Source organism: Aspergillus candidus, assembly GCF_002847045.1.
Source record: "Aspergillus candidus strain CBS 102.13 unplaced genomic scaffold BDW47scaffold_8, whole genome shotgun sequence".
Taxonomy (NCBI): Eukaryota; Fungi; Ascomycota; class Eurotiomycetes; order Eurotiales; family Aspergillaceae; genus Aspergillus; species Aspergillus candidus.
Genome location: NW_020194013.1, coordinates 291,665 through 305,125, shown reverse-complemented (window position 1 = coordinate 305,125; position 13,461 = coordinate 291,665). Strand labels below are relative to the sequence as shown.

Genomic DNA, 13,461 nt, shown 5'->3' with positions numbered 1-13,461 from the left:
TGTCTGGATTATACGCTGCAATCCGGTCCGGACATCTCCCTCCAGCCATACACAGCTGCATCCGCCCTGGACTCTCCACCAGGCCACGAGCACCCTGCGCGCCATCTACCTCTACGGCTGATCAATAGAGTATGATGATAGGCCACGAGGAATTCCCGTCGGGAAACTCTTGCTACATCGTGGATCTCAGGTTCGGCTACGACCGCAGCCCTGTCGCTTCGGTCCCTTGTGGAATTGCCTCACGGAGCAAAACGTAGAGCGCAGAAATGAAGATTATTTCCACACTGGAAGATTGCACTCTGTCCATGGTGGGTCAAGCCTCGTGGACACGGGCGTTTCGGGGTGCTCGCTGTGTCAATAATACGGATTCGTGCTCTGGTGTGGAGGTTCTGCAGGAAGTATAACTTGATGGGATTGCCCCTCCATGCATCTCTGCTTTTGTCTTTCTGTCTTTTTTCCCCTTCCTTGTTCTTTCCTCTTTTCTCTATCTTGCATGCAGCGGGGACTTATGCTTTCTACTCTATATTGATCCTCTTTATTTTTATTTGTTCATTTGCTGTACCTTGCTTGCATTTTACAGTCCCCGGCTCCCTGTCACCCCTGCATCATGTCCAACCAGAATGAACTCAATACATACTTTGGGCCAGACGCCCTCAAAAAGTACTTTGATCCCGATTCCCAACCGCCTCTCCCGCTAGTGGAAATTCCTGCACGGTTGAACCCTTTCTATGATTATGGCGTGCGGATATACGCAAAGATGATGACCATGCACCCGGCCAACAACGTCAAGGCCATGCCCGGTAAGTCGCTGCAAGATCCCCATGTTCCCGCTGCCAGTCCACTAATCGCCGCAGCGATGAACATGTTACAGAAGCAGGTGGTGCCGGATCAAACCCAGACCATCATCGAGTACAGCTCGGGGTCGACGGTCATCTCCATGTCGATGATCGCTCGCGTGATGCACGGGATCGATGACACGCGCGCCTACCTAAGCAACAAGACCAGCGAGGCCAAGCTGCGCCTGATGCAGTTCTTCGGACTTAACATCATGCTGTTCGGCGGGCCGTCGCAGCCCGAACCCTACGACGAGCGCGGCGGCATCCAGAGTGCGCGTCGCAAGGCCAAGCAGTCGGAGGACATCCTCAACCCCAACCAGTACGAGAACAACGACAACTGGCAGGCCCACATCCGCTGGACTGGGCCCCAGATCTTCAAGCAATTGCCCGAGATCAATGTGCTCTGCGCCGGGATGGGCACCTCGGGCACGATGACTGGGCTCGGAACCTACTTTAAGGAGGCCAAGCCCTCGGTGTACCGTCTGGGTGTGTGCACCGCCGCGGGAGATCGGGTCCCCGGTCCCCGGTCCTTTGCTCTGATGAGGCCGGTCGAGTTCCCGTGGAAGGAGGCTGTCGACTCCATCGAGGAAGTTAATTCGCCGGACTCGTACTCGTGGTCGTTGGATCTTTGCCGCGAGGGGATCATCTGCGGGCCCTCGTCCGGGTTTAACCTCAGGGGCCTCTTCCAGATGCTGGAGAAGCGCAAGGCGGCGGGGACCTTGTCCGAGCTGGCGGGACCGGATGGGCTCATCCATAGCGTGTTCCTGTGCTGCGATCTGCCCTACCAGTATATCGACGAATACTTCCAAAAGTTGGGTGATGAGAAGTTCCACCCCATTGTCAACGAGGTATGTCTTCTTCGCCGCTCACCCTCGTACTTGGTATTAACTGTAGATAGCAATTGACAAAAGTGGACCTGTACCGATATGACGAGAGCTGGGAGCGCAGCCCGGTGGTGCTGTTCACGAATTTCTACGATACCCCCCAGGCCCTCCCGCAGGGGCTGCTGAACACCCTCGTGTTGCGCCCGCAATGCTGCGTGTTAGACCTGCGAAAGGCAGTGGACTTCGGGTCATGGCACCTCCCCGGGTCCATCAACCTGTCCCTGCAGAGCCTGGAGTCGCCCCGTGCAAAGCCATTCGCCGACCCGCGGGTGCTGGAGGCGCAGTGGCAGGAGCTCGACCAGCTGTTCCAGCCGGGCGACATCGTCAGCACACTCAGTGAACAGCACGTGCTGGTGATCTGCTACAATGGTGACACCGCGCGGGTAGCTACCAGCGTATTGCGAGCCAAGGGGATCCAGGCGGATAGTCTGCGTGGAGGCTACCAGGCACTGCGCGACCATGGCCTGTGGGGTGATTCAAATGAGAAACAAGCTTCGTCAACCTCTGTTTCCATTCCGGTGTCTGTCTGACATCCCGCTCTTGATCTCCTTTGAGTGGGGCTGTGTCCGTTCCCCTTCCTTCTGCTGTCCCTCTTCCTTCTGCATCCGGTGCCTTTTCCCCTTATCGCTCCACCAACTAACCGGAAACGGTCAATGACGATTATGACTAGAACGTCATCAAAAGCATGCGAAAATTTCCCTGTTCCCCTGTTGACTATTATGATACCGTGCATTGTTCATTTGGGTTCTTGGGTGGCGTTGTTCTGTGGCTTTTCTTTTACCATGTTGTACTTTCGTGTTTACTGAACGACTGATAAACCCGGCGAAATATGCTCAATAGTGAGCAAAAACCGGCCAATCGATGTTTGTCCCAAAGAGATCAACGAAGCTTGACTCTGTTGGAGGAAATACGACCCTCCCTCTCTTAAAGTCAATGATTGTGGTGATGCTATCCAGCAAGATGCTCGATGATGGCCATACAATTCTTCCCCCCTTAGGCCCCTTCTTCTACGCCCCTCTCCCGTCCCCTCCCCAGGCTGCCCTGCCCCTTGACCCTGATCGATAATCCTTTCCCAAATTCTACCGACGATCCGATCTCAATTGACTCCATGTGTGATCGACGAGTCTCTACGTATATGCCAGCGACGTCATGGCCATGTCGGAACATACAGGGTCCGGCCTGCCCTGGCTGGACCAGCCCGTAAGGCTACATTCCTCACGCCACGACACCTGCAAACTTCGTCCAGACCAGTGCGCCTACCGCGCCGGCAGATGGCGATACTGGTATGAGGCCGACCATGTCTACGCGCTGAGTACTATCTACTTTCTCTGCGCCACGGTGGGCGTCTTCGCTGTTGGGCATCTTTTGTCCAAGTATGCCCCGGACAGACTGCGACGGACGGGCCTATGGCGTAGGGCAACGCTTGTCGCGCGGTATCTGTCGTATAAGTGCTTTCGTCTTCGTCTCCCTGCTGTCGCGTACTCTTCTCCGTCGCTGGGGGTATTGCTGCTGGGTATTGTGGGGGTCGCGTTCTTCTTTGGTTTGTTCTTTCTTCCAAGCTGTCAAGCACACACACACAGTTGACTGACGCGAGCGCAGCGATGACACTGGGCCCGCAACCCTACTACTGGCCCAAACTCGAGTCAGGCTCCTACGGTTCCAGTCCGCCGATAGCAACACGGAGTGGGTGGATGGCTCTGGGGCTGCTGCCTTTTGTATTGTACGTGCCTTCGCAGAGTGGACTCGACTGCGACTGACTTACTTGCGCAGGGCCCTGGGCACCAAAGCCAACCTCATCTCGGCATTGACTGGAGTGTCTCATGAGAAACTCCAAGTCTTCCACCACTGGACCAGCTACGCCATGTTTGTCCTTGCCCTGGTGCACACCTTCCCTTACATCATCTACCACATTGACAAAGGGGATATGGTCAAGAAATGGGACACGGACATTGTCTACTGGACGGGCGTGGCGGCTATCATCCCCCAGGCGTATCTGACCTTCATGTCGATTCCGGCCATTCGGTAAGAACTCGCGGACTTTCTTGAGATGGGGGTGAGTTTGTTCTAACGTGCGTTCTAGGAATCGCTACTACGAGTTCTTCAAAGCCACCCATTTCCTGGCCGCTATTCTCTTCGTTGTATTCTTCTTTTTCCACTGCGACTTCCGTCTATCCTCATGGTAAGCCAAAAAAAAAAAAAAAAAGAAAACCTACTCAGACACGCCGCTCACCAATCCAGGGACTATTTCATTGCAGCCGGTGCAATCTACCTCACCAGTCTCTGCGCCTCGCTCGCAAAAACACACTTCACAAACGGACGCCACGCAGCCCACATGGAGCTCCTCCGCTGCGGACTCGTCCGCGTGCGCATCCCTACAACCACCATGTCCTGGCACCCCGGCCAACACATCTTCATCCGCTTCCTAAACCCCCGTCTCGGGCTACACTGCCTAACAGCTCACCCCTTCACGATCTGCACGCTTTCTCACACCGCTGAAAAGCTCGGCCACTCCCCGGAAATCATCTTCTACATTAAACCCCGCCGCGGAATTACCGGCCGCATGGCCCGTCTCGCCGCTAAGAACCCTAACTCGTCCTCAACAGTCTTGCTTGAAGGGCCTTACGGCGGCATCTTCCACGCTGGCGCGTTGAACCACTTCGATAATATTCTCGTCATTGCTGGTGGCTCTGGCGGGGGATTCTCCCTCGGTGTAGTTGAAGAAGCTTTGCGCGCACATACAAGCCCACACACTGGGGACTCCAGCCATCACCATAACCAGCACATCCACGTTATCCTAGCAACGCGGTCTCGCGAAATGGCAACCTGGTTCAGGCAGGAGTTCGAGCAGCGCGTCGTCTCCCACACGGCTGATATGTCGGGCAAGCATCTCACCATCTCGATCTACATCACTGCCGACAGCCAAGTCGAGCTCAAAGCAGGAAGCGACAAGCACCTCGTTCTCGATCCAAACGAGAACCCTGCCATTGGCGCTCAAGACAAGGAACCTGATAACACCCCACAAAAAGACACCACGACACTCGAACAAACCCCCAACACCAGCCCCAGCCTCAGCCAGCAAGATTATCTCGCCGACAATGATGACGACGACGACGACCTACCACACATGACGACAACCCTAATCTACGGCCGACCCATCCTTAAAGGAATCCTATCCGACGAGTCCTCCGCCATCGCCGCACCCAAAACAGACCACACCACTGGCGGTAGCAGCGGGAAAAGAAAAGTGGGCGTCTTCGTGTGTGGCCCGGCCTCGATGGTGCATGACGTGCGGGATGCGGCGGCGGATGCGCAGGCGCGGATATTAAGGGAAGATAGTGCTGTTGGGGAGGTGTATTTGCATACGGAGCCGTTTGCGTAAGTATATCTTTCCCTGCTCTTGTTGTTATTTTTTTTTTCTTTATGCTTGATCTATGTATGATAGGTTTTTGGTTTGTATATTATGGTTTGGTACCTAGTGTTTCTGAGCTAGCTGGCTGATCATTGGACTTGTTTGTCACTTTCTATCTAGGTGGTGAAGTGATCCAATAGAGGATGTCAAGTTTGATACCACTGTGATACTGCTCTCGTGTTATATACTACCTGCCTACCTAATACAGTGCTTGAATCTCTACAACTACAGAGTATATTGAACCCTATAATTATTCAAGTTGGATAGCCATTGATCATGAATCACATCTGGGAAGATGAGGCTTTACATGCATATCTATATTTACTGGTTATCACAAGGTTGCTTTTCTTTCACTCTATTCTTCCCTAATTATATTAAGTTATGATTGTACTGAGTTACTAGATACATAAAACCCTAGTAGAGTTAGGTACCTATATTCACTTGAATTCTTATGGTTATCATTTTCTTTCTTCTCTTCTACACATCTCTCTCTCTCTCTCTCTCTCTCTCTCTCTCTCTCTCTCTCTCTCTCTCTCTCTCTCTCTCTCTCTCTCTCTCTCTCTCTCTCTCTCTCTCTTACAACTCCATCTTCATCTCCATCTTCATCTCCATCTCGTCAAGAAAGCAGCGACTACAATCGGCTAAACCGTCAGCCGACCTGCAGGGTCTTCTTCCCCACGCTAGTCTGCAACAATCTGCAAGCTTCTAGGACTGAGCAGCATTAATCTCATCCTGTCTGACATGCTTTCATCGCGTATTTCCAAGACATTTCCCCCCCCTGTTAACATTCAAAAGTGGAGTCACTTTGAACCACTACCACTGCCGCTTTAAGTTGAAATATGCATGATCGACACGAGGAAGTTTCCTCGCGGGCAGTTCGCTCGGGACAAGTCGTTACTTCGGGCGTGTCGTGACGCTCCAAATCTTGACGAAGAAACACGCCACTTTTTCGGATTTCGCCTGGATCACGCAGATTACGACAATGGCGAGTATCTGTCACAGGGAGTTTTGCATTACGCTGGGCGATCAAGCGTGGTGTCCTTAGCACAGCTCATCCGGGCGGGCTTACATGACCTTTATCCCGAATTTGCGGACCCTAATGCGATGGGTTCATGGACAAATCGTGTCAAGTCTCTTCGTTCACAATGGTGCGTGGAGCATATAACTACCCAGCTCGACATACAAAGAGCACTTGAGATGGCCAGAGCTTGCTTCGAGGGCTTTGATGCGCCTGACGTAGCTTTGCTACTGTTATCTTTCAAAAGCCGCAGGCTTCGCGCCCCGGCGTCAAAAGGAAGCCTCCCAGTTGGACGAGGGCGTACAAGAAACTTGGCTGGCTTCGGCCCGGTTGAGGTTCGGCGATACATGGTAATCGCGAAAACAATGATGTCAAAAGGCGAAGTCTGTTTGAATGTTTTACGCGGGTTCGCCTCCGACAGCCAGCTTCTTGAGAGGGTTTTCGAATGCTCAGAGTCTCGATATTCAAATAGTACAGCTCCTTTTTCGAATAATATCTCGGATTTTGGATTTACGGACAGACATCTAGCTGAGTCGCAGTAGATAGCCATCTAGATAGGCAGTACATAAATAACCCTAAATCAAATAACAAAAATCAAACCTCAACAACAACCACCCGTTCAACAACCCAATCCACAAACGCCTGCCCCTCCATCTTCCACTGCCCACCTCTCCACACCTCATCAACCCAATACATCCAGTCCTTCCCCCTCGCCAGCGCCCCCCGCGAAACCCCTCCACCGTCATGCCGCGCCGAAAAGTCCCGGTTGACGTGCAGCAGCGTGGATCCCACGCCCACGCCCGCCACGCCCTGGCGCAGACGCCACTCGCGCTCGGCGCGCTCGCCGGCCCGTCGCGCGACGGCCTCTTCGTCTTCTTCTTGGTACAGCTCGCATTTGGTGCACTCCATGCAGCGGGCGCCCGGGTTGATGCGGAAGTGTTCGCAGTAGTGGGAGTAGCCTTCTGGAGGGTCGTCTTGTTCGTCTTCGGAGGAGGAGAGGTCGTTATCTTCGAGGTTGTGGGGATGGTGTGGGTCGATGTTCTCGTTGTGGGGTCGTCGGGGGGGGCGGCGAGGGCGTCGGCGGAGGGGCGGGTTGAGGGGCGGGCCGAGCGCCCGCCGGCAGAGGTAGCACATGGAGTAGCCGCAGATGCAGGTCAGTTTGTTGCAGCCGGAGGACTTGACGAAGGAGAGGCCGCAGCGGGGGCAGGTGCGCTTAACTGCGGCGGTCCGGGCGGCTTCTACCGTGGCCCGCAGGTCTAGGAGCAGCGGCTCATGGCAGACGTGCGGGTCGCGCCACGGCTTCTGACAGGTGACGCAGCTCACGCGCTGGCAGGCCGGGTTCCTGCATCGGAAGCGCTTGGGCCGCACCTGCAGGCACAGGTTGAGCAGGGAGTTGCGGAACACGGCCGAGGCGGCGGATGGGTCCAGGATGTAGAGAATGATCGCGGGGATGATTAGCAAGGGGATCAGGTCGAGGAGGAAGATGATCATCGCCGTCGTGGAGAGAAATCCCTCGCGTCGGAACCGCCATCGGATCCCGTGGGCGCGCGGGTGGTACACCGGGTCCACCTCGGCGTAGGGGCAGAATGGGCAGTGGATGAGTTTCAGCTGGGACTGGAGCAGAGCGTCCGAGGCTAGACGCGTCTCGAATTTGCAGTACGTCTCGGTTCCCCCCTTGCCCATCAGCACGGCGCGTTTGACGACATCCACGTTCAAAGTCCCCGGACAGCTGTCGCGAGCGGTGGGCGCCAGGCACTTCAGGGTTGACCTCTCCGGGTCGACCGATTTGGACCATCCCTGGCCGAAGAGCGCCTCGTGAAGGGTGCGTTGGATGCACCCGTAGCAGATGATGTGCGTGTGGTCGGAGCACGCCCCGATCTGCTCGAAGGTCACATCCGCCAGGCAGCACTCACACTCATAGAGGGCGTCGGCCTCGCGCGCCTCCACCTCGTTGAGCTCCCCAGCCAGCTGCCAGTCCTGCGCCTCCCGTGCCTCCCGCTGTGTACCCAGGAGAGGCGCCAGCACGGCATCATGCAGCTCCTGATCCAGCTCCGCGCAGCCGGTCTCCTTCAGCCGGGGCACCAGCTCCCCGTTCTCGTGGCGCTGCCACGCGAGCAGCGGATGCTCGTCCCGATCACGCTTGCGACGGAAAGATGGGAGAATGCTGTGGAACGTGGCCCGCCACGTCTTCCGCGACAGATCCTGGAGCGTGGGGCGGGCACGCCCGTAGCAGAAGTTCGCTTCCGCCAAGACAGCGTCCACCGCGCTGCGACTCAAGCTCCCGAACTCCTTTGTGAGCGCCGTACGCACCGCGGCTTTGTACGCGCCGTCGCGGAACCGCTCATCCGGCGGCACGGCGTGCTCGTCGGGAGAACCGGCCACGTCGCCGGACCCCGCCGGCACGTTCCAGCGCCCGGCGACCCATTCTTCCTTGTGACGCAGCAGTTGCTCCACGCACACCTGCAGCCGACTCTGACCGTCGAACCGGACGAGCAGATCGCGGAACACCTCGACCTTGACGTCCGGGAACATGCGCGCCAGCGCTTCCAGGGCATGGTTGAGTTCCGCCTGCTCCTGGGCCAGATCCGCGGGAGCGGGCGGGGCCGACGTGGTGCGCGATCGGGCGGGGAGACCAAAGGGATTGTTGCGGAGAGCGATACTCAGGGTGGAGGAGGGAGGGGCCTGGCCGGTGCGAAGCGAGGCAGACGCCGAAGGGGGCCGGGTAAAGCTGGGGACAGGGAAGAGCGACAGCACCATCGTTCCAATCAGGGCCTGTCTCCTACATGATCGGTGGGGGGGGGAAAGAAATCCGAGGTTTAGACCAGTGCCTTGGTCATGAGGGCATTGAGATACAAAGCTCGACACGGGTTGACGGATGAAGTCGAAAGGGAAAGACGGTGAGGTGGAAAGAGAAACAGACCAAAGCGTCACATGTCGGTCTGATCGACGTGACCTCCGATGGCTTAGATAATCTACAATCTCCACGTGACGGCAGTAACACACAGCAAGGAAACAGGTTCAAATTGGCTTGAATCACAACAGAGAAAAAAAAATGAACTAGATATAAAAAATAAGAAAAAAGACACCGCAGTCGTCAATATTTATATACACAATCTGGGTCTGGAATCAGATGCCGTTCCGGGGAATCCATCCCCCACCGGTCAACCCATATTTTTTAATACAACCCCCGTCCGACTAATTTACAACTTGGCCTTGGCACCCTCCAGCAGCTCCACACCGGCACCGGTGATGGCGGGCTTGCCGGTCTCGACGACGGTGGCCTGGAAGAGCACCGTGTTGCCCTCCTTCCACATCTCGGTCTTGAGGGTCTGGCCGGGCAGCACGACGCCGGAGAAGCGGACCTTCAGGTTCTTGAAGGCGCCGAACTTGGCGAAGACGTGCTTGCCGGCGACACCCAGCGAGCACAGACCGTGCAGGATGGGGGTCTTGAAGCCACCGACCTTGCTGAAGTCGGGGTCGATGTGCAGCGGGTTGCGGTCACCGTTGAGACGGTAGAGGGCGGCCTGGTCCTCGGAGGTCTTCTCCTGGACGACGGCGTCGGGCTGGCGCGCGGGGGCCTTGTAGGCGGCGGTGGCACCCTTGGGGCGCTGGGCGGTGGGCTTGGGCGAGCCGCCGAAGCCGCCGCTGCCGCGGATGAAGACGGTGGACTCGTTGTAGAAGAGGTCCTCACCGGTGGCGACGTCCTTGGTGGTGTAGCCGGCGACGACCAGGGCGGCGTTGCCCTTGTCGACGACGTCGATGAGCTTGGGGTAGGTCTTGGTGCGGGCCTCGGTGGGGATGGGGAACTTGCGGACCTCCATGTACTGCTCGCCGTGCAGCAGCATCATGGGGGAGAAGTCCTTGACGATGTCGCCCATGTTCCAGGGGGTGGCGGTGTTGAACCAGGGGATCACACCGTAGGTGGGGAGGGCCTGGAAGTGCTCGTTGTTCTCGTACACCAGGGGCAGGTCGGTGCGCTTGGCACCCAGGCTGAGGTTGTACAGGATGATGTCGCGGTCGACGTAGTCGAAGGGAGTGCCCTCGCTGGTGGCCTGCTTGGCCTGCTCGATGTTGGCCAGGATGTCGTTGCCCTCGCTGGCGTCACCGCCGGCGCGGTTGCCCATGTTGGCCATGATCTTCTCGGCGCCCGCCTGGCCGTCCTCGGGGTGGTCGGCACGGCCGTCGTCGAAGTTGGTGATCTGGTTCCAGTGCTTGACGACCTCCTCGGGGGTCAGCTGGACGTCCACGGGGAAGCCGTGGCCGCCGGCGCGCTGCCAGCGGGTCCGGGCGAACCAGCCGCTGCCGCACTCGAACAGGCCCTTGGTGGAGGGCTCGGGGACGATGTCGGAGCAGAGGAGGCCGACCAAAGGAGCGACGTAGTCGGGCTTGAAGGCCTGGACCATCTCCTCGGGCATGATGGTGCGGGTCATGTTTGTGCCGGCGTTGGGGGCGATGGTGTTGACCTTGATGTTATACTTGGCACCCTCCATGGCGAGCGTGCGGGAGAACCCGAGGATACCGAGTTTCTAGGATTGAATTAGCAGGAGACCCCCCATCTGGGTGGAGATGTGGATGAACATACCGCGGCGGCGTAGTTGGCCTGGCCAAAGTTGCCGTAGATACCGCTGGTGCTGGCGGTGTTGACGATACGGCCGTACTTCTGCTTCAGCATGTAGGGCCAGGCGGCCTTGGTGACCTTGTAGGTGCCACGCAGGTGGACGTTGACAACGGGGTTCCAGAGGTCGTCAGACATGTTGTTGAAGGCCTTGTCGCGCAGGATACCGGCGTTGTTGACCAGGATGTCGATGCGGCCAAAGGCGTCGATGGCGGACTTGATGACGCCCTCACCATCCTCGCACGAGGCCTTGTTGCCGACGGCCTTGCCGCCCATCTTGCGGATCTCCTGGACGACGGGCTCGGGGTCGACGAGGTCGTTGACGACGACGGCGGCACCGTACTTGGCGAACAGCAGACAGTAGGTGCGGCCGAGACCGGCGCCACCACCGGTGACGAGGGCGACCTTGCCCTGGTAGTTGGGCTCCTCACCGGCGGGGGCGGGGGGGGTCTTCAAGCCATCCTCGAGGAAGGTCATGAAATCGGCGGGGCCGGTGGGGTAGTCGGGCTTGGAGTAGTCGTTGACATCGTTCCACTTGCGGGCGATGGCGCCGGGGGTGAGGGAGGCGTCGGTCTTGAGGAGGGCACCCTTGGCGCGCTCCCAGCGGATCTTGGCCATGTGGCCACCGCCGACCTCGTAGATGCCACCGGAGTTGGTGGTGTTGGTGGGGTGCACCAGGGCGGCCACCAGGGGCACGATCCAGTCGGGCTTCAGGTTCTCGAGGACATCGGGGGGCATGACCGTGGCGGTCATCCGGCTCGCGGCTATTCTCGGGGTCAGATTTGGAAGATTCAAGGAGTTCCGGGATGGATCAGCACATACCGATGGGCGCAATGACGTTGGCGAGGATGTTGTACTTGGCACCCTCCTTGGCGAGGGTCTCGGTGAAACCGACCTGGCCGAGTTTGGCGGCTACACTGCCGTCAGCTGGGGGATCCCAAGAAACAAGATAAGACGGAGGTGAACCACATACCAGAGTAGTTGGCCTGGCCGAAGCTGCCGAACAGACCGGCAGCCGAGGCGGTGTTGAGCACACGGCCGTACTTCTGCTTCCGGAAGTGGGGCCAAGCGGCGCGAGCACACTTGTAGGCACCATAGGTGTGGACACGGTTGATCAGGTCCCAGTCCTGATCCTTCATGTTCTTGAAGCTGACATCCCGGAGGATACCGGCGTTGTTGATGAGGATATCGACGCGGCCAAAGTTCTTGATGGCGGTCTCGATGATGGCATCACCGTTCTCGACGCTGTCGTAGTTGGCCGCGGCCTTGCCGCCGGCAGCCTTGATCTCTTCGACCACGACATCGGCCGCCTGTCACGGATGAATCAGAATCGAACATTTTCCGCGACGACTGATACAGAATAGAGAGCGAGAGACAGAGAGAGGGAAAGAATGGACGTACCTTGGAGGAGGTACCCTCACCGGCGTGCGAGCCACCGAGGTCGTTCACGACGACGTTGGCGCCCCGCGAGGCAAAGAAGAGGGCATAGGCCTTACCGAGGCCACCACCGGCGCCTGTTACGACGACGGTCTGGTTGTCAAAGCGCAGCTCAGACATTGTGTGAAGAAATAGATGGATGAATGGAGGGAAAGGAGAGAAAAAAAAAAAGAACGGAAGGAGGAGAGAAGAAGGAGGAAGCAGGAAAGAGGGCGGGAGGAGAGTAAATAAAATATGGAGAGGAACAAATCGGAGCCGAGGGAACTAGTTCCACGAGATTAAAAACCAGGGGAAGAGAGGGGGATGATTAGAAGAAGAGAAAGAGGAGAAAGTGAAGCGATCCGGGGGAGAGAAATGAAGTCAACAATGACCGGTCACCCTGCTCGGCAACCTGAGGCTGCCCCCAGCCAGTGAACCTCGGCATCTTTGGCAGCTTCCTCAGGCCAATCACTCTCCGGATCCTCTGGCAGATGATGCCACTTCACATGCCGACACCCTTGACTTTTCCTCCCTCCATTTATTTTATTGATGTTTATAATTATCATAGACTCTTGCTAATTATCTATCTGCTCATTTATTCGTTGCTTCTGTTTTCTCTGGAATATTACCTTCTATTCTCTATAGGATCCCTTCCACCGAGTTCTCTCCCGCTAAACCCCATCGGGAACCCCGTGCTGACTCAGGCATGTGATTCGGTCTGCGTCATCTCACGTGCTCGCTTCCCCGCCGGGATTATTCGCCTTCCGATTGGCTGTTTGCACCTTCTGCACACCTCAGGCCACAGGATCGGATTGGGATCCCTCAGGCCGTCCCCACATACATTAACCACCCAGTGTAGTAAAGAGATCGTAGGTATCATAATCCATATCCCCAATTGCGTAGACGTTAGACTAGTAAATTGCGTCCGCATGGAATGGTCCATATGATATAGCTTACCTTTGAAACCTCTCTTCCACTCGGCGATCTCCGCGGTAGCTAAATACCTCCCCGCATTGTCGCCTCGGCCAAGTGCTAGCTAGCGAGGACGCGCGGGCCAGAGCCGTGGCATCCCTTGCCGACGAGATGCCGCCCCGACAGTAGACATTGGACACTGGGCACTAGACCCCCAGGAGGACGTCATGCTGGAGGGCTACCGTCGGTCAAACGTGTGTGATCACTGATCACTGATCACGGTCTCCCTCGAGAGGGGCACCGTGCACGTACATCCGTCTGGACCCGGGCGGGATGCCGTGTGCGGAGTATATACCGTAAGATATGCGGAG

The 13,461-nt window shown here is 57.1% G+C and overlaps 4 protein-coding genes across 4 annotated transcripts; 2 read left to right on the top strand and 2 right to left on the bottom strand.

Moving 5' to 3' along the window:
* Positions 1 to 329: 329 nt before the first annotated feature.
* Positions 330 to 2,785, top strand: BDW47DRAFT_134851 (putative cysteine synthase B; the record flags this gene model as incomplete). Its single annotated transcript, XM_024818182.1, has 4 exons — positions 330 to 800; positions 855 to 1,684; positions 1,735 to 2,191; positions 2,625 to 2,785. Exons 1-4 carry the CDS (start codon positions 608 to 610, stop codon positions 2,783 to 2,785), a joined length of 1,641 nt encoding a protein of 546 aa, XP_024674520.1. The 5' UTR covers positions 330 to 607.
* An 84-nt stretch (positions 2,786 to 2,869) lies between these two features.
* Positions 2,870 to 5,099, top strand: BDW47DRAFT_134849 (ferric reductase family protein; the record flags this gene model as incomplete). Its single annotated transcript, XM_024818181.1, has 5 exons — positions 2,870 to 3,260; positions 3,320 to 3,440; positions 3,491 to 3,742; positions 3,801 to 3,899; positions 3,959 to 5,099. The coding sequence occupies 5 exons, from the start codon at positions 2,870 to 2,872 to the stop codon at positions 5,097 to 5,099; spliced, it is 2,004 nt and encodes a 667-aa protein (XP_024674519.1).
* Positions 5,100 to 6,741: 1,642 nt separating this feature from the next.
* Positions 6,742 to 8,904, bottom strand: BDW47DRAFT_115891 (uncharacterized protein; the record flags this gene model as incomplete). The annotated part of the gene is made up of 2 exons (XM_024814852.1): positions 6,742 to 6,849; positions 6,940 to 8,904. The coding sequence occupies 2 exons, from the start codon at positions 8,902 to 8,904 to the stop codon at positions 6,742 to 6,744; spliced, it is 2,073 nt and encodes a 690-aa protein (XP_024674518.1).
* Positions 8,905 to 9,174: 270 nt separating this feature from the next.
* On the bottom strand, positions 9,175 to 12,536 carry mfp (putative peroxisomal multifunctional beta-oxidation protein (MFP)). The gene is made up of 5 exons (XM_024820124.1): positions 12,164 to 12,536; positions 11,736 to 12,072; positions 11,585 to 11,674; positions 10,730 to 11,526; positions 9,175 to 10,673 (listed from the first exon to the last, which is right to left on the bottom strand). Exons 1-5 carry the CDS (start codon positions 12,317 to 12,319, stop codon positions 9,348 to 9,350), a joined length of 2,706 nt encoding a protein of 901 aa, XP_024674517.1. The 5' UTR covers positions 12,320 to 12,536; the 3' UTR covers positions 9,175 to 9,347.
* Between the last annotated feature and the right edge of the window lie 925 nt (positions 12,537 to 13,461).

Excerpts from the sequence above, each read along its gene's own strand:
- mfp (XM_024820124.1), bottom strand. The coding sequence starts at position 12,319 with ATGTCTGAGCTGCGCTTTGACAACCAGACCGTCGTCGTAACAGGCGCC. Across the intron at positions 12,073-12,163 it reads GTGAGGGTACCTCCTCCAAG|GCGGCCGATGTCGTGGTCGA; the intron begins GTACGTCCATTC and ends CATCCGTGACAG. Across the intron at positions 11,527-11,584 it reads CAACGTCATTGCGCCCATCG|CCGCGAGCCGGATGACCGCC; the intron begins GTATGTGCTGAT and ends CCCCGAGAATAG.